The sequence below is a fragment of the Marmota flaviventris genome, chromosome 16 (genome assembly GCF_047511675.1).
Source record: "Marmota flaviventris isolate mMarFla1 chromosome 16, mMarFla1.hap1, whole genome shotgun sequence".
Lineage (NCBI taxonomy): Eukaryota > Metazoa > Chordata > Mammalia > Rodentia > Sciuridae > Marmota > Marmota flaviventris.
In genome coordinates this window covers 58,058,833-58,077,840 of record NC_092513.1, presented here as the reverse complement: position 1 = coordinate 58,077,840, position 19,008 = coordinate 58,058,833, and the positions used below count along the sequence as shown (strand labels likewise).

Below are 19,008 nucleotides of genomic sequence, written 5' to 3'. Positions count from 1 at the left end.
TAGCTTCAGGTGGCTTCCAGGGTCAAGGAAGGAAAGCTGCTGAACAGTGTTTACATAGGATTGCTGGTACTCGGAGGAGGCTTGATAGATGGGTTTTGTGTGCATGTAGGACTTTGGAAAAGCATAGTTGGCAGCAAGCCAGGATCCACGTACACACACGGATCATGCCCTCCTTGATCTGCACTGACTTTCTGCTCAGATGGTCTTGCAGGATTTTTTCCACAATTTTCTTGTCTAGGCCTGTAGATAATTCACTTTCTGGAATACCCTTCCTGTTCCTCCTCAAGTAACTTTCTGAAACCTCCTTATTGTCATTCTGAATCGTCCCCGAGGTGCTTCCTGAGCTCCAGGATATATCTACTGGCTGCTTCTGTAGTTCTGGTTCTAGACCCTTGTTTGGGAAATCTAGTTTGAATGTTACAGAGCCCATTGTAGACAGTCTTTCAGTGTGCTTAGTCTCCATCTTCTTCAGATCATGACCAGCAAGTGTTGACTGGCTGGGCTGCTCCATCTTCTGCAGATCATTATCAGTAAGTGCTGACTGGCTGGACTGTGAGGGGCCAGATTCATCATTTTTGTGGCATTGACTCTTCCTTGGATATTGATCCTGAGGCTGCATCTGTTCCTGAGATGCGAGAAATCTACAGTGAGGGCCTAGCTGTGGTTGATCACTGATTAACTTTCCTTGAATATGTTGCTCGAGTCTGTTCTCTAGCTCCTGGCTGGCAGAATCCCCAGCAACTATGGAGACAGAGTTGGAAATTTGGGAAGCCCAGCTTCCCTGTGGAAGGTTGAGAGCTGGCTGGTAAAGGTCTTTCAGAGTCTTTTGGATCTCAGAGAATAAGACCTTCCTTTGGTTCTGCAAGGGACATTCTGAATGTTGTTCTTCAGTTTGGAAGAAAGTCTGTTCCTCCTTTTCAGATTTAGAACAAGTTGTTGTGCCAGGCTTAATCTGGGATGAAGAAGTTGGTAGGTTTGGAAAAGTGTATGAAGTGCTGGACAGGGTCTGACCCTGAGCCACAGATGGGAACAAGTTTTGTGCCAAAAGTTGGGATTGGGCTTCCTCCTGGGAAAAGAGCTCCTCCTGAGAAATCTGTGCAGTTTCTTCATCCTGATGTTGAACTGAGAGAGATTCTGAGACTATGTTGAATGCTACATGTTTGCATTGTGCAGCAGAGGACCTCTTAGAGACCCAGGCAGTAGCCACCAGGGACTCTCTGTGCAGAGAGGGCAGGCCCCAGAACAGCTGGCTGTATTTTTTCTCTAAAGGACTCCGCAAGTCCTTGTGGTAAGAGAAATCCTGAGTATCATGAAGCTGCTCTGGTTTTTCTTTTGTGTTCCCGAAGGTTTGTGGAGTGGTGTCTCTCTTGCTACCCATTAACTCCAACATGTTTCCCAGAGAATACATGGTGTAATCTGGACTCATTTGTTTGAAAGAGGACCCATTTTTAATATTTTCCTTCCACACTTTTAGTTCTGGTCTTTTGGTGATCAGCATTTCTAGAAGTGTCTGTACATCAGAGTTGATGAAAGAGAGGCCTCCAGACTCTATGTGCCATCGTGTGGGGTCTACTGAGATTGTGGGGTCTGATGGATGGTGAAAAAGTTGTTCTTGCTTGGATTTGCCATGTGCCCAGGTAGAGAAAAATAAGAGCTTGGCAGTTGCCCACCACCAGGAGCAGAACAAAATTGAATAGCTTATGCAGTCTAGGCCTGAGATGGCGGTGATCGGGGATGCCCAGTATGAGTGACCTACAAGAGAGCTCTGTGGAACAATGTCCAGTGTGTTTCTATTCAAGTCAGACTTGTCTTCATGTTCTTCTGATAAGGATGAGGCCCAAGGCAGAGTGTGTTTGGTCAGAGGAGCTAGAGGACCTAATGGGGGTATGATGGTAGAAGGATCTTCTAAATGTTGATGTGGTAGCTCTTGAACTCCAGCAGGCACTTGCATGAACACCTCACCTGCAACATCTTCATTTACCAGTAGAGGAGAACTGTCCTTGTCCCAGAGCTTCCCTAGGAGACTACAGGAGACAAGAGGCACAAGCTAGAGCCAGGAGCAAGAAGGACCAAGAGGCTGGGCAGGGGTGAAAACTTTTGGCCTATGGACCCTCCACTGCCCCTCCACTGCCCTCTTCCTATTCCTACCACCAGGGCTTCAATCACATTGCACTACAACCTGGAGTACACATACTAAGTCAGTCTTGAGCCTCAGGATCACATTACAGATGCTGAGGGGAAAACACTAGAGAACTGGAAAGCTCCTCACCTTTGCAGAAGTAAAATCAGATTCTGAATCTCCATCAGATTCTTCAGGCGATTGCCTAAACCTGGAAATGGCAAATGAATTGTGGTAGAGAAAGGAGGATCCCAGATTTCACAGGATGTTAAGTGCAATGCCCCCTTGGGGTAGATCATGGGAGATGAGACTGGAGGCTAAGCCTCAGTGTCCAAGTCCACCAGGAGAGGAACAAATTTGAATAGCTTATGCAGTCTAGGCCTGACATGGCGGTGATCAGGAATGTACTTGTACAGCATGAGAGTCATATAAAGACTCTGGGAGAAGCCACATTTTTATCATTTGCATGTTGTTTTTACCTCCACTAACCTGCATGATCCTCACAACCACCTTATGGGGAGAATGGATTGGTTACCTCAAAGAAAAATTGGCCTTAACAGAATGAAACAGCTTGACCACAGGTGGACCTGAATGTCCCACCTCCATATCTAGGCACTACTGCTCAAGTGCTGTCCACACCACCCTACTGGACATCACCCACCCTTCATCCACCACACCTTCTAAGCACAGAACCTGAGAAGTGTCTTTGGTATGATGAGTTCCTTACCAACATCTTCCCTCTCGGGTCTCTGCAACCAACTTCCTCTGGGGCATGGCTCTGAACTCTTGGAGAAAGGGGACAACATGCCATCTCTGGGGTAAAAGGGCAGGGTGTTACCTTTCAGAGTTCCACTCTTCTTCCTGCACTTGTACAGCACCTTCTTCACCTTCACATGCTGACAGACAATATAGAAAAAGAGGCTGAAGCCCAGTTCTCCCTGTGCTCTCATAGACCAGCTGTAGACATTTCATGTTTCTGAACAGCAGGACTTCTACAGTTAGCTAGTGGGAACCCTTTTTTTCAGAGAAAAAAAGTGGCAAAATACTTCATTTTTTTTTCCTTTGAAAGCACAAAAGGGGATTTTCTGAATAAATTACACTATGAATGTTGTCATTCACTTATCTTCTGCTTAAGAATGGACTCATTTCCTCAGGCTCTTCTCAGCTGCCAGGCAAAGTTCTGCTTCCTAAGACCAGAGGTGACCTGAGAGCCTGGGATGGAGGCCCTCAGACCCACTTCATCTCAAAACAGAGGAAAGGCATTTTCCAGAGATACTTACCAGCAGAAGGTGATGGAGCAATTCTCGGGACCTGTCCTTTCCAGAGGTACCAAGCACTCTCAGGAGTTCAGACCTCTCTATGTGGTCTAAGACTTCCAGATAGGAGAAATCCTAGTGCACACTATCTCCTGCTCTGCCCTGCTTACCCCAGAATCATTCTCTATTCTGTCCTGAAATTTCTCTTTTCTGAAGTGTGTCTACCTATTTTGGAAATGTGAAAAGAAAAGTAGACAAAAGAGAACATTTTTTTTGTTGTTGTTGGGTGTGACCTGAGGATTTCTTACCTTCCAGAATTTTTCTTTTTTCCTTGGTGGTGGGAAGGATGGATTACCCTGGAGGTGGGGAAATAAAAGGAGACAGATCCCTAGTCCACCCACAAAGGCAAGGATCATATCCATTGCCCAGGTTAACACCCATGTGGTGTTAATGCTATTTAGAGGAAAGAGAGGATTCTCCATCATCTCAATTGCACTGTGTCACTTGGACAAATGAGTCCTGAAACACATCTTCAGCAATGTAAAGTAGGGCCCAGGCCTATGTCACAGAGCTGTGCCCTCTCATCACAAAGGGATCCTGTCATTTGGGGAAGGACAAGAAGAAAAGTGAGCACCACACCTCTGCTCCACCCTCCAGCCAGCATGTCCTCTACTCTCCTGGCCTTCTAGATGCTTACTTCCAACTCCACTTGCTCACCCTGTCAGAAAAGATCTCAGTCAATTCAATACTCTTTTCTCCTGGAACATAGACATCCCCTCCTTCCTTGTAGGGTTCTGAGCTCCATCAATTTCATACTGTTTGAAAATTCTTATTAGCTATGAAATTTTATTTCTCCGGATCTCTTCTTTATTTTCAGGATCTCTTCTTTTTGAAATTTCAACTCTTCCATACAATATGTTCTTGCCTTGTTCAATTCAGCATAGAACTGAAATTTCTCTTATGCTTATTTAATTATGCTAACTTTATTTTATTATTATTATTATTATTATTATTATTAGTTGTTCAAACCATTACATAGCTCTTGACATATCATATTTCATACATTTGATTCAAGTGGGTTATGAACTCCCATTTTTACCCCGTATACAGATTGCAGAATCACATCGGTTTATACATCCACATTTTTACATACTGCCATACTAGTGTCTGTTGTATTCTGCTGCCTTTCCTATCCTCTAATATCCCCCCTCCCCTCCCCTCCCCTCCCATCTTCTCTCTCTACCCCATCTACTGTAGTTCATTTCTCTCCCTTGTTTTTTTTCCCCTTTCCCCTTACTTCCCCTTATATGTAATTTTGTATAACGATGGGGGTCTCCTTCCATTTCCATGCAATTTCCCTTCTCTCTCCCTTTCCCTCCCACCTCTCGTCCCTGTTTAATGTTAATCTTCTTCTTATGCTCTTCCTCCCTGCTCTGTTCTTGGTTGCTCTCCTTATATCAAAGAAGAAATTTGACATATTTTTAGGGATTGGCTAGCTTCACTTAGTATAATCTGCTCTAGTGCCATCCATTTCACTGCAAATGCCATGATTTTGTCATTTTTTAGTGCTGAGTAATACTCCATTGTGTATAAATGCCACATTTTTTTTTATCCATTCATCTATTGAAGGGCATCTAGGTTGGTTCCTCAGTCTAGCTATTGTGAATTGTGCTGCTATGAACATCCATGTAGCAGTATCCCTATAGTATGCTCTTTTAAGGTCTGTAGGGAATAGTCAAAGAAGGGGAATAGCTGGGTCAAATAGTGGCTCCCTTCCCAGCTTTCCAAGGAATCTCCATACTGCTTTCCAAATTGGCCGCCCCAATTTGCAGTCCCACCAGCAATGTACAAGTGTACCCTTTTCCCCACATCCTCGCCAGCACTTGTTGTTTGACTTCATAATAGCTGCCAATCTTACTGGAGTGAGATGGAATCTTAGGGTGGTTTTGATTTGCATTTCTCTGACTGCTAGAGATGGTGAGCATTTTTTCATGTACTTGTTGATTGTTTGTATGTCCTCCTCTGAGAAGTGTCTGTTCAGGTCCTTGGCCCATTTATTGATTGGGTTATTTGTTTTATTATTATTTAATTTCTTGAGTTCTTTGTATACTCTGGATATTAGGGCTCTGTCTGAAGTGTGAGGAGTAAAAATTTGTTCCCAGGATGTAGGCTCCCTATTTACCTCTCTTATTGTTTCTCTTGCTGAGAAAAAACTTTTTAGTTTGAGTAAGTCCCATTTGTTGATTCTAGTTATTAACTCTTATGCTATGGGTGTCCTATTGAGGAATTTGGAGCCCGACCCCACATGATGTAGATCGTAGCCAACTTTTTCTTCTATCAGACGCCGTGTCTCTGATTTGATATCAAGCTCCTTGATCCATTTTGAGTTAACTTTTGTGCATGGAGAGAGAAAGGGATTCAGTTTCATTTTGTTGCATATGGATTTCCAGTTTTCCCAGCACCATTTGTTGAAGATGCTATCCTTCCTCCATTGCAGGCTTTTAGCCCCTTTATCAAATATAAAATAGTTGTAATTTTGTGGATAGGTCTCTGTGTCCTCTATTCTGTACCATTGGTCCACCTACCAGTTTTGGTACCAGTACCATGCTGTTTTTATTAGTATTGCTCTGTAGTATAGTTTGAAGTCTGGTATCACTATACCACCTGATTCACACTTCCTGCTTCGAGTTGTTTTTGCTATTCTGGGTCTTTTATATTTCCATATGAATTTCATGATTGCTTTCTCTATTTCTACAAGAAATGCGGTTGGGATTTTGATTGGCATTGCATTAAACCTATAGAGAATTTTTGGTAATATTGCCATTTAGATGGTGTTAGTTCAGCCTATCCATGAACAGGGTATATTTTTCCATCTTCTAAGATCTTCTTCTATTTCTCTCTTTAGGGTTCTGTAGTTTTCATTATATAAGTCTTTCACCTCTTTTGTTAGGTTGATTCCCAAGTATTTTTTTTTTTGAGGATATTGTGAATGGAGTGGTTGTCCTCATTTCCATTTCAGAAGATTTGTCGCTGATATACAGGGATGCCTTTGATTTATGCGTGTTGATTTTATATCCTGCCACTTTGCTGAATCCATTTATTAGCTCTAATAGTTTCTTTGCAGACCCTTTTGGGTCTGCTAGGTATAGAATCATGTCATCTGAAAATAGTGATAGTTTAAGTTCTTCTTTTCCTATTTTTATGCCTTTAATTTCTTTCATCTGTCTAATTGCTCTGGCCAGTGTTTCAAGAACTATGTTGAACAGAAGTGGTGAGAGAGGGTATCCCTGTCTTGTTCCAGATTTCAGAGGGAATGCCTTCAATTTTTCTCCGTTCAGAATGATGCTAGCCTGAGGCTTAGCATAGATAGCTTTTACAATATTGAGGTATGTTCCTGTTATCCCTAGTTTTTCTAGAGTTTTGAACATAAAGGGATGCTGTACTTTGTCGAATGCTTTTTCTGCATCTATCGAGATATTCATGTTTCTTATCTTTAAGTCTATTGATGTGGTGAATAACATTTATTGATTTCTGTATATTGAACCAGCCTTGCATCCCAGGGATGAATCCTACTTGATCATGGTGCACAATTTTTTTGATATGTTTTTGTATCCGATTAGCCAGAATTTTATTGAGGTTTTTTGCATCTAGGTTCATTAGAGATATTGGTCTGTAGTTTTCTTTCTTTGAAGTGTCTTTGTCTGGTTTAGGAATCAGGGTGATGTTGGCCTCGTAGTATGAATTTGGAAGTTCTCCCTCTTTTTCTATTTCCTGAAATAGCTTGAAAAATATTGGTATTAGTTCTTCTTTAAAGGTTTTGTAAAACTCTGCTGTATACCCATCGGGTCCTGGGCTTTTCTTAGTTGGTAGTCTTTTGATGGCTTCTTCTATTTCCTCAATTGATATTGGTCTGTTTAGGTTGTCTATATCCTCCTGACTCAATCTGGGCAGATCATATGACTTAAGAAATTTATCGATGCCTTCACTATCTTCTATTTTATTGGAGTATAAGGATTCAAAATAATTTCTAATTATCTTCTGTATTTCTGAAGTGTCTGTTGTGATATTGCCTTTTTCATCCCGTATGCTAGTAATTTGAGTTCTCTCTCTTCTTCTCTTCGTTAGCATGGCTAAGGGTCTGTCGATCTTATTTATTTTTTCAAAGAACCAACTTTTAGTTTTTTCAATTTTTTCTTTTGTTTCGATTTCATTAATTTCAGCTCTGATTTTAATTATTTCTTGCCTTCTACTTCTTTTGCTGTTGTTTTGCTCTTCTTTTTTAGGATTTTGAGATGAAGTGTGAGATCATTTATTTGTTGGTTTTTTCTTTTTTTAAGGAATGAACTCCAAGCAATGAATTTTCCTCTTAGAACTGCTTTCATTGTGTCCCATAGATTCCGATATGTTGTGTCTGTGTTTTCATTTACCTCGAAGAATTTTTTAATTTCCTCCTTAATGTCTTCTATAACCCATTGATCATTCAGTAACCTATTGTTCATTCTCCAAGTGATGCATGATTTTTCCTTCCTTCTTTTATCATTGATTTCCAGTTTCATTCCATTATGATCAGATAAGATGCATGGTATTATCTCTACTCCTTTATATTGTCTAAGAGTTGCCCTGTGACATAATATATGATCTATTTTTGAGAAGGATCCATGTGCTGCTGAGAAAAAAGTGTAACTGTTTGATGTTGGGTGGTATATTCTATATATGTCAATTAAGTCTAGGTTATTAATTGTATTATTGAGTTCTATAGTTTCTTTATTCAACTTTTGTTTGAAAGATCTGTCCAGTGGTGAGAGAGGTGTGTTGAAGACTCCCATAATTATTGTATGGTGGTCTATTAGACTCTTGAACTTGAGAAGAGTTTGTTTGATGAACATAGCTGCACCATTGTTTGGGGCATATATATTTATGATTGTTATGTCTTGTTGGTTTATGGTTCCCTTGAGCAGTATGTAGTGTCCCTCTTTATCCCTTTTGATTAACTTTGGCTTGAAATCTATTTTATTTGATATGAGTATGGACACTCCTGCTTGTTTCCGAAGTCCATATGAGTCATATGATTTTTCCAAACCTTTCACCTTCTGTCTATGTATGTCTTTTCGTATCAAATGCATCTCCTGTAGGCAGCATATTGTTGGATCTTTTTTTTTTTTTTGATCCATTCTACTAGCCTGTGTCTCTTAATTGGTGAGTTTAAGCCATTAACATTCAGGGTTATTATTGAGATATGGATTGTTCTTCCAGCCATATTTGTTTATGTTACTTAACATAGTTTGTTTTTCCTCTTTGATTATTTTTTCCCTTTACTGTACTACCTCCCGCTGTTGGTTTTCATTGTTATATTCCATTTCCTCTTCCTGTAATGTTTTGCCGAGGATGTTTTGAAGAGATGGTTTTCTAGCTGCAAATTCTTTTAACTTTTGTTTATCGTGGAAGGTTTTAATTTCATCTTCTATCCTGAAGCTTAATTTCGCTGGATACACAATTCTTGGTTGGAACCCATTTTCTTTCAGTGTTTGAAATATGTTGTTCCAGGATCTTCTATCTTTCAGAGTCTGTGTTGAAAGATCAGCTGTTATCCTGATTGGTTTACCCCTAAATGTAATCTGCTTCCTTTCTCTTGTAGTTTTTAAAATTCTCTCCTTATTCTGTATGTTGGGCATCTTCATTATAATGTATCTAGGTGTGGATCTCTTATGATTTTGCACATTCGGCGTCCTGTAGGCTTCTAGGATTTGGGATTCTGTCTCATTCTTCAAGTCTGGGAAGTTTTCTTGTATTATTTCGTTGAACAGATTGCTCATTCCTTTGGTTTGGACCTCTATACCTTCCTGTATCCCAATGACTCTTAAGTTTGGTCCCTTTATGTTATCCCATATTTCTTGGATGTTCTACTCATGGTTTCTTAACAGTCTCGCTGAGCTGTGTATGTTCTTTTCAAGTTGAAATACTTTGTCTTCATTGTCTGATGTTCTATCTTCTAAGTGTTCTACTCTGCTGGTAGTATTCTCATTTGAGTTTTTAATTTGGTTTATTGCTTCCTGCATTTCTAGGATTTCTGTTTGTTTTTTATAACCTCTATCTCCCTGTATAGTTGATGTTTTACTTCTTGGATTTGTTTTTGTAATTCATTGTCGAAGTGATCTTTCATTGTCTGATTTTGCTGTCTAATGTCTTCCTTGAGACTCCAGATCATCTGAAGCATGTATATCCTGAATTCTTTATCTGACATTCCATCTGCTGCAGATATTACCTCTTCTAAAGTTGAGTTGACCTGCATTGCTTGTGGTCCTTTCTTTCCTTGTCTTTTCATACAGCTCGCATTTCTTTCTGCTTGGTGAAACTGTTGTGTTATTGAATTTTCTGCCTATATATTTATATTGCTCTTGTATAGTTGCAAAGTCTCCCTTTTGTGGAGAAAGACAATGTTAACAGTTCTCAATATCAGTAGTACATCATCAAAGCACACGTTTTCCTTATTACTACATTTATAGCTAGACTCTATGTCTACAAATGTTGGTTACGATTATCATTTACAAATATAGTCATTAGTTTCATGAAAGGCATACCATTTCTGGTAGCTTGAAGAAAACTGGGTTTCAGGTATAGGATGTTATGTTTATGGGGAAAGGAATGAGGGTATGGGGTTAATCTAACTTAGTAACTTTGGAGAGCTCTAACCAATAGATGGGTAATTTATGGAAGAATGTTTAGATTCAAATTCCTATATGTATTTATAAGATTACCCTACTTATGAATAGTAAAATTTAGGGGGTTGCAAGTGGGATAGAGGGAGTAGGAGGGAGGAAAACAGATAACAAGGAAAGGGAGAGAAAAAAGAGAGTGGGAAAAAGAAAATATGAGAAAAAAGAAAAGGAATAAAAAGGGGGAAGGGAGGTGGGGCATATGCAATTCCTCTATAGTATATTTATTATTCTGGTTTTTCAGTTGTTAAAGACCTTTTTCGTGTACAATTTTTGGTTTCTCATATGTTGAGGTTTCAAAGACCTGAGGGGGGAAGGGTAGAGGAGACTGGGTGAATGGCTGAAAAGAGAGAGAGAAGAGAGAAAAAGAAAGAAAAAAAAGAAAAAAAAATGTCTCTCAGAACTCTGTTTTCATTTCTTCCAGTTGGTGGCGTTGTCTATTCCTAGCTTGAGTCTCTGGGTTCAGGACGGTGGTGGTAGTCAGTGTGAGAGGACTTGAGCTTCCACCTGTGGCCTCTCTAACTCTTATTCTCTGAGATGTGAACCAGGTGCCTGATCCGCTGCAGAACCGCACTGGTAGCCATGCCAGTCAATCGGTTGGTGGGTTTTAAGGGTTGGTGGGATTTTCCAAGATGAGTTCCATCAGTTTTTCTCATAAGATGTTTGATGAGGTGGGGGTGTTGGGGAAACCTTATGTTTGTGAAGAGCTCGGTCAGGTGACCGCAGGGGCGGGCGGCAGGGCCCCTCCTCCAATTGGAGTTGTCTGTCTACCTCACCAGTGGGAGGCTGGGCTCCTCCAACTGGGGAGGTCTGTCTACCACTTAGGCGAGTCTCTGGGCCTGTTCTCCAGGTCACAGGTCTGCCTACTGTGCAGGCGCAGGCGGCGGCTGGGCCCCTCCTCCAATTGGGTTGCTCTGTCTACCACGCCAGCGGGCCGCTGGGCCCCTTCTCCAGGACACACAGCCTGCCTACCTTGCAGGCGACCACTGGGATCCCCCTCCAATAGGGGTGATGTGTCTACCACGCCAGCGGCCGCTGGGCCTGTTCTCCAGGTCACAGGTCTGCCTTTCGTGCAGGCGCGGGCGGCGGCTGGGCCCTTCCTCCAATAGGGGTGATGTGTCTACCACGCAGGCGGGCGCTGGGCCCCTTCTCCGGGAAGCGCCGTCTGCCTACCTTGCAGGCGGCTGCTGGGCCCCTCCTCCAATAGGGGTGATCTGTCTACTACGCTGGCGGGCCACTGGGCCTGTTCTCCAGGTTGCAGGTCTGCCTACCTTGCAGGCGCAGGCGGCGGCTGTGCCCCTCCTCCGATGGGGGTGATCTTTCAACTAGGCCGGCGGGCCGCTGGGCTCCTTCTCTGGGACGCAGGGTCTGCCTACCTTGCTGGCGGTGGCTGGGCCCTTCCTCCAATTGGGGTGATCTGTCTACCACGCCGGCGGGCCGCTGGGCCTGTTCTTCCGGTCGGTCGCAGGTCTGCCTCTTATTTATTTATTTCAAATAATTATTTTCTAGTTATAGGTGAACACAATATCTTTATTTTTTATTTTTATGTGGTGCTGAGGATCGAACCCAGTGCCTCACACATGCTAAATGAGTGCTCAACCTCTGAGCCACAACCCCAGCCCAACTTTTTATTGTTTTAAAAAAAGAATTAGATATTGGAATGAAGATTCAAAAAATGAATCAAGCATATTAAAATGTAATAAATTATTTTTTGAGTCACTTTTTTACCTAATTATATTTCCTTTTTACATTTTCTGTGTTGAGAACTTTTCCACAAAATATGTAGCTGAATTGGCAGTAATTAATAAATATAAACTCTATAAATGAGGTCAGCATGTTTGTAAAAAAAAGAAGAAATGAGTGATAAAGTTTGCTCAGTAAAACTCATTTGTCATATTTGCCATTTTTAGAAGGCAACCTAACTTCTCTCTTATTTGGGGGTAAACACTGCTGTGTTTTCTTTTTCCATCCATAGACTTATTCTACAGTGTTTCATCTCCTCTGCAAATAGGCGCTCATTGACCAACCATGTGGAGATTTCACACCATACAGATATCTAGATTATGATTAATTTTTTAAAAACTAAATCTGATCATTTTGTGCCTAGCTTTTTGAGAATGGAGGGTATACATATCAGATACTAGTTTCTTCAATAAGAGATTGAAATTCACAAATTAGAGCATTGAAGTAGCTTGCCCTTACCCCTAAAAATCAGTAGCAAAAATTTCATTATGTGCATAACTATTTTAAAAGGATTTTGAACATATATTTTTAATTTACATCTTTTGGAAATGTTTTAGTAGAAACATTGCTTTATAGTTCCTTTTTTAGATTATACAATTTCCCTTTGGCTCTCTTTGGATAAAAATAATGTTTATGTTTTTGGTAGAGTAAATTGGGAAAAGGTAAAAATATAAAGAAGAAAGAAGATCTTGCCATCTATTGCTATTACTAGTAGTTTAATATATTTCCTTCCAGTTTGTTTTTAATTTGTGTATTTTAAAAAAATGAGAGGACTGGGGATATAGCTGGTGACAGAGCTCTTGCCTATGATGCGCAGGACCCTGAGTTTGATCTCTGGCGTGCACAAACACAAGAATCATACAGTTATCAATTTTTCTTCTCTTAACCTTAAATTGTGATCTTAACCATAGATAATCCTAAATTATACTTTTGCATGTCCTTAATATATAGAAAGCCATTTGAGAACATGTTTTCTGTGGCTGCAGAAATACTTTTTGCATGGAAGTGCATGTTTCTTTCATGCTTCTTTCTCTAAGGCTGGATATTGTTTCCAAGCTATGGCTATTATGGTAAATGCTACATTGTGATGTGACTAATGACTTTACCTATACATTACCTTCCTGCACATTTCTGATTATTTACATAGGAGAAGTCACCATAAATGTCTGAACAGTTCAACATCTCTAATTGAAAATCTCAAATCCAAAATGCTCCAAAACTGGAAACTCTGAGTATTATGTTGGTGCTCAGAAAGTTTTAGATGTTCAGATTAGGGATGTTCAACTTCTAAAGTCTATACAAATATTCCAGAATTCAAAAATTCAAATATATGAAATACTTTTGGTCCTAAGCATTTTGGATAAGAAATATTCAACCTGTGGTGTATTTTTTCACAAACTGCCCTCTAGAAAAGTTGTATTCATTTATATTCAGATCTCTAGATGGATCAGAAACATTTCAATTTGTGCCCAGTTTGTCCATAAAAAAGTTTTTCTTTAGAATCACAGTGAAAAAATCTTGGTGAGGTTTTTGATCATTTGTGTTTGTTTATTGACCTCTCATTCACATTTTTTTTCCTACTGGAGTTAGTTAATGTTACTAACTCCTTTCCTTGTTTTTAAAGTATTTTACCATACTTTGTTGGAAACATTTTTTAACTCATAGCATTTTCATGACAGAGAGAAGCTTAACTTTGTCTAGTGGGGGGATTGGGGAGGGGATGAAAGGGGATGAGGAACTGCTTCTGTGATCAGCAGCAGAGGCCTTGAGAGCTGCTGAGGGAGAGGTCTAGTGTGGGCTGGAAGGTGCCTGCAGCTCTCTCCCTGCTCATTTTCCCTGTCTCAGACTTGGGTGCTCATCATTTCTTTATCCATCCTATTAATGTTACATAAGTAGAAGAAATTCTTTCCTGCTCTCATTTGCATGGACATTTCTGTATTTTAAAGGGAAAATGTAGGTGGGGTGGAATTAAATACAGGTAACTTAGCTACTGTGGCAACCTGAGCCAGCAATTCTTTTTTTTTACTAAGTCATTTTTTTGTACTAAAGTCTGTCCCCCTTCCCAAATCTGTCCCCTCAGTTGCATTGAGCTGGTTAGACAGGAAGGGAGGAGAACCACAGGGTTGGGTATGGCACCTCCAGTAGACGAGCATTGACTTCAAGCACCCACTGATAGCCTGTTGTTTTAGGCAGCTTTGTTGCTGCCATGACTAAAAGACCTGACCAAAACAATTGTAGAGGAGGAAAAGTTTATTTGGAGGCTTAGGGTTTCAGAGGTCTCAGTCCATAGAAGGCTGGCTCCATTCCTCTGGGCTCCAGGTGAGGCCTAACTTTAGGGCAGAAGAGTATGGCAGAGGGAAGCAGCTCATGTGGTTATCAGAAAACAGATAGAGATCTCCACTTGCCAAATACAACTATATACCCCAAAGCCACGCCTTAATGCCCTCCTCTTCCAGCCACACCATATCATTTCAGTTACCACTCAGTTAATCCCTCTCAGGAGATTAATTCACTGTTTGGGTTAATACTCTAACAACCTAATCATTTCTAACATGTATTTTCTTGCATTGTCTCACTTTTGAGCTTTTGGGGGATACCTCACATCCAAACTATAACATCTGTATTCCAGTTTTTATGTAAAGTGCTGGTTTAGATGTTTATAAGCATTAAACTTTCTATAAGGATTTGAGAAGCCACACTATTTAAAAGACAACGGGCTGGGCATGGTGGTGCACCCCTATAATCCCTATAATCCCAGAGGCTGAGGCAGAGGATCGAAAGTTTAAAGCCAGCCTCAGCAACATAGTGAGGCCCTAAACTTAGTGAGACCCTCAATCAATGAATGAATCTATCAATCAATATGTTGGGGATATGGCCCAGAGGTTAAGTGCCCTGGGTTCAATCCCTAGTACACCTCCTAGTCCTTAAAAATAGAAAACCGGTTGTAATGTCCAAATGACCATTTTCCTAAACCGCACAGTTTATAAACAATTTCATGGACATTAAGTCCAAGCTCAAGTTAGGTTTTCTCCCCTGTAGGAGTTCCTGTAAGAACTACAAGTGCTAACTGTGGAAATATGTCATCCCCCTTTTATTTTTTGCTCTATGAGTCACCACTACTCTTGCCTGGTGTGTTGGTTTCCTAGTGTTGCTGTTACAAATGATCATAAACTTGCTGGCTTAAAGTAACAAATTTCATAGCTAAACTCATGTGGGTCAACTTTGGTAATCTGACTGCTGCCAGAATATAGACAGAATAACAACTAAAGAAACAATTTTTGAGCCTTTATTATGCTAAATATTGTTGACATCCAGCAGCTTGGCTCAGGAGAAAGGTGTCACCATTGTCCCATTTTTACTGATGAGGTGACTGAGGTTTGGAGCTATTTAGTCACCTGTGAAGGTCTGCTTAGGTAGTTGGAAACAGCTTTGTACTCTTTAAGATGATAAGAAGGCAGAGTGGTGACCTTGGGTCAGGGCTGGGCAGGGGACTTTGCAGCATTAGTCTAATTCTATGAATTTGATCCCGTCTAGCACAGTGAAAGGACTATGGAGAGGGAATTAATAGGGAAAAATCAAAAGGCCAGTGAGAAGGTTTGAACAAAGATTCTATTGGCTTTGATTGGATTTAACACTAATGTTTGAGTTATCTGGGAAATTCGATTGTGGCAATGCTTTTACAAATGCCAATACATATTACAGTATAAAGTGTCAATTATACCATTATTCCCCTAGTTCCATTTCCCCTAGCCCTGTGACCATGGAACTTTAAAAATAAACTTGTTAAAATTAAAAAAAAACTTGCTAGTGTTTCATTGAGTTTATATTTTAATACTTAGCATTGAAAGTATTGTGAGAAAAAGAGAAGGTATTGTGAAATATCTAAGAAATATTTCTTTGGAATCATTTTTATAATCTGCCCCAAGAATGCCTACTTGCAACTGCATCTTAGGAGATTCATTTTACTTAAGTCTTTCTGAAGTGTGTTTGATTTGGATGTTAAGTGCATGTTTGCTTAGGGCTTCAGCCCATCACCAGGTCTTTGCCATCTTGCTTCAGCTCTTCTCCTGACCTGGGATATCACCTGCAGAATCTGGGTGAGACCAGTTGCTCTCCACAGGAGGGCCTCCCACATTTTTTTTCTTCCCTTTTTGCTTTGCTGTTAGGAGTATCTTTTTCTTTTTTTTTTTTCCCCTGAGGCCCACTGATACTTTCTGTTCCTCCAACTTTATTTCTATAACTGTTGGCTAGCTCTGGATTTCAAATGGGCAAACCTGTTTTCTGCCTTAGAATTAGTGGTTTTTAATCTTTTCAGGGCTCATGGTGTGGCATACACAGTGTCCTGTGGAGTCTGCTTAGCGCAGGACTCACAATGGAGCATTGATCCCTGCTGCCATGTGGCACCCCAGCTTCTGCAGCAAAATGTGCTCTGGCCAGCCTGTATTTCAGTGCGCTTTTAGATCTGACTCACTGCCTTTAGTTTGTAGTTCGGGGGGATTTCATCCTCCTAACCTCATTCTTCATAAAGGTGTGTTCAGCCACCTTATAGACTTATGATGCCAACATAATCATCATCCCTCCTACCAGGAATGATTTGCAGCTGATGTCTTGATCAGTCTAATTGCCAGGAATTGTGCCTGATCCATTTATTCTTTTATTTGAGATTTACTAGAATCACCTCTCTTTTTGTTGATGGAGAAATGCTCCAATTTGTGAGTGAGTAGTTCTAATTCTTTTCTTGCCAAAGCAAGGCATCAGGCTAAATTTGGGACCTCAGGAGACAGATTTAGGATCTGGAGGGTTAGGAGTGAGACACAAGGCTGCTTGGCCACATGCCAGATACAGAAGGTAAGACCTGAAGTTTTCTGATGAGGTTTGGACATGGCTGCTGCTCTGTTAAAAAAAAAAAAAAAAAAAAAGCATCAAAAACTTGATTTGTGTGGAATATGTGGTGCTGAAATGTAGGGGGGGGAAAAAGGTTCTCTGGTGTGAAAAATCCGGGAGTCTCAGCTCCTTGAAATACTTATTTCGATTCCAGTGAATCTGAAGGGGGCCTAGTAGGGGCTGCATGGAGGAATTTGCAAGTGGTACTTGCTTTGGGGAATGTGAAGTGCCAGTGGTGATGTCAATGTTATGAGCACAGAAGGAATGTGTGCACTCAGGAGGAGGAAGCAGACGGACTTTACCTTTTATTTCGACATTACCATCCTGTGAGATGCACAATTGGCAGAAACTGTACACAGAGGCCATAGAGGATTTGGTTCCTGAAGGACATACAGAAGTGCCCTGTTCACCTGGTGCCACCCTCACTTCTGTGGAAATTCAGAGAGGGTGTGGCAGGAAGCCAACAGGGACTTCAGCTGGTGGGACCAGACCATTTCTTCTAATCTATTTGGATGGCATGGGACAATAATTCTGATGCTCACATTTTTTTTACTTGTAGGACACAGTGATTTTCAATTTACATTAAAGTGTCATAATCTTCCAAAATAGAATTTGGGCTTTTATCTTTGGCACCATTTGGAATGCTGAGGAAAATTTCCAGTGGAACAGATAATTTGGGGAGTGGGGGTTACTGGAGATTGAACTTAGGGACACCCAACCACTGAGCCACATCCCCAGCCCTATTTTGTATTTTTATTTAGAAACAGGGTCTCACTGAGTTACTTAGTGCTTTGATGTTGCTGAGGCTGCCTTTGAACCTGTGATCCTCCTGTCTCAACCTCCTGAGCTGCTGGGATTACAGGTGTGCACCACTGCTCCCAGCCAGATACATTTCTTTTTAAATATTTATTTTTTAGTTGTAGTTGGAGACAACACTTTTATTTCACTTCTTTATTTTTGTATGTGGTGCTGAGGATCAAACCCAGGGTCTCACATGTGTGAGGCGAGCGCTCTACCGCTGAGCCACAACCCCAGCCCCAGATAAATTTTTAATGTGATCTACTAAGTAAGTCAGTTTTACTCACTAGAATCTTAATACATATTGTATAGTAGAAAGCTATACTTATGTGAAATTTTGATGATAAAGTCTTGGAAGTTAAATATATTATAACCCTGTTATTTTTTGTTTTAGACATCAGCAAGAATGTCACACCCCTTCCCTTCTTTTCTATAGCATGCTTCCTAGCAAAAAGTTTTCAGAACTGAAAAGATATACATAATGAACTGACTTTTTTTTTTTTAAGTAGATACATGAGGGAACGCCAGGTGAAAATCAGTGGGTCTTTTCCCACCCTTAATGGATCAAGCTGAATCTCCTAATTTTAAGGATTAGTTCCTTAGTTATTCTGCAATTTCAGTTGAATGAGTGAGTTGACGTGAACCATACACAGTTCATGTGTGATGTTACCCATTCAAGATAGCTTCAGTTCTGTCCAGGGTGCGAGTCATGGGCCCTCTGACTGCAGAGCTGAGGCCGTGGTGCTGATTTGGGGAAGGGTCTCCTGTGTTGCTGTCTGGCTCTCCAAGGCAGATCATCCTCCCCTACTTGGACATAGACTGTGAGATGACTTGGGGGTAGGTGGTGTGTATGTGGGTCTGGTTCTCATGCTGGGACAAGTCTTTGTGGAGCAGACCAGACAGGAAGAGGCTGTGGTTTGGAACCAGGGAAGCATTTCTGGATATGAGCTAGGCCTGGGAAAGGAGAGGCAGGAGGTTCTGGAGACCCCTCAAGAAGCCATTCCCTTTACCTGTTCTCCTGACCCACAGGGTGGGGAGGGGGAGTGGTCCTGAGCCCCTTCCCACAACTGAAGTGAGGGTTGGCTTCTCTGCTCTTTGCCCCCGTCTTTATGCATTGATGACTGAGACCATCTCTAAAACTCCGGCAGATCAGGGCTGAGTGTGCAGCATGCTTAGCATTCTTGAATCCCTGGGTTCATTTTCAGTGCCTAAATAACCAAATCAAACCAAAACAAAAAACAATAAACAAAAAGTCCTGGGGATCCAGTGGCCTATGTTTGAAGTTTGTGGGGAAGGTGACTCTGGATGATGGTTTCAAGCTGGTGATTCAGGCGGTCACTACCACTCATTTCCTGGACACTGGTGATTTAGGGGACATTTAGGGGTCTGGAAGGAAGAGGCTATGGTTGCTTCTGGGGGCTGTTGCCCTGGGAGGAGGAACTGATGCTTACTCAGTACTCTGTGTGTGCCAGGCTGTGGGCACATTGCTGCCAGT

At 41.2% G+C, this 19,008-nt stretch overlaps 1 protein-coding gene across 1 annotated transcript in view; it reads right to left on the bottom strand.

Moving 5' to 3' along the window:
- The window catches only part of LOC139702159 (spermatogenesis-associated protein 31E1-like), a 66,432-nt gene that overhangs the window by 33,437 nt on the left and 13,987 nt on the right, over positions 1-19,008 (bottom strand). Inside the window, exons 2-4 of the mRNA XM_071602599.1 lie at positions 2,958-3,015; positions 2,270-2,330; positions 154-2,024 (exon numbers count right to left, since the gene is read on the bottom strand). Coding sequence (XP_071458700.1) covers positions 154-2,024; positions 2,270-2,330; positions 2,958-3,015 — 1,990 coding nt within the window. The remainder of the gene's footprint in view (positions 1-153; positions 2,025-2,269; positions 2,331-2,957; positions 3,016-19,008) is intronic.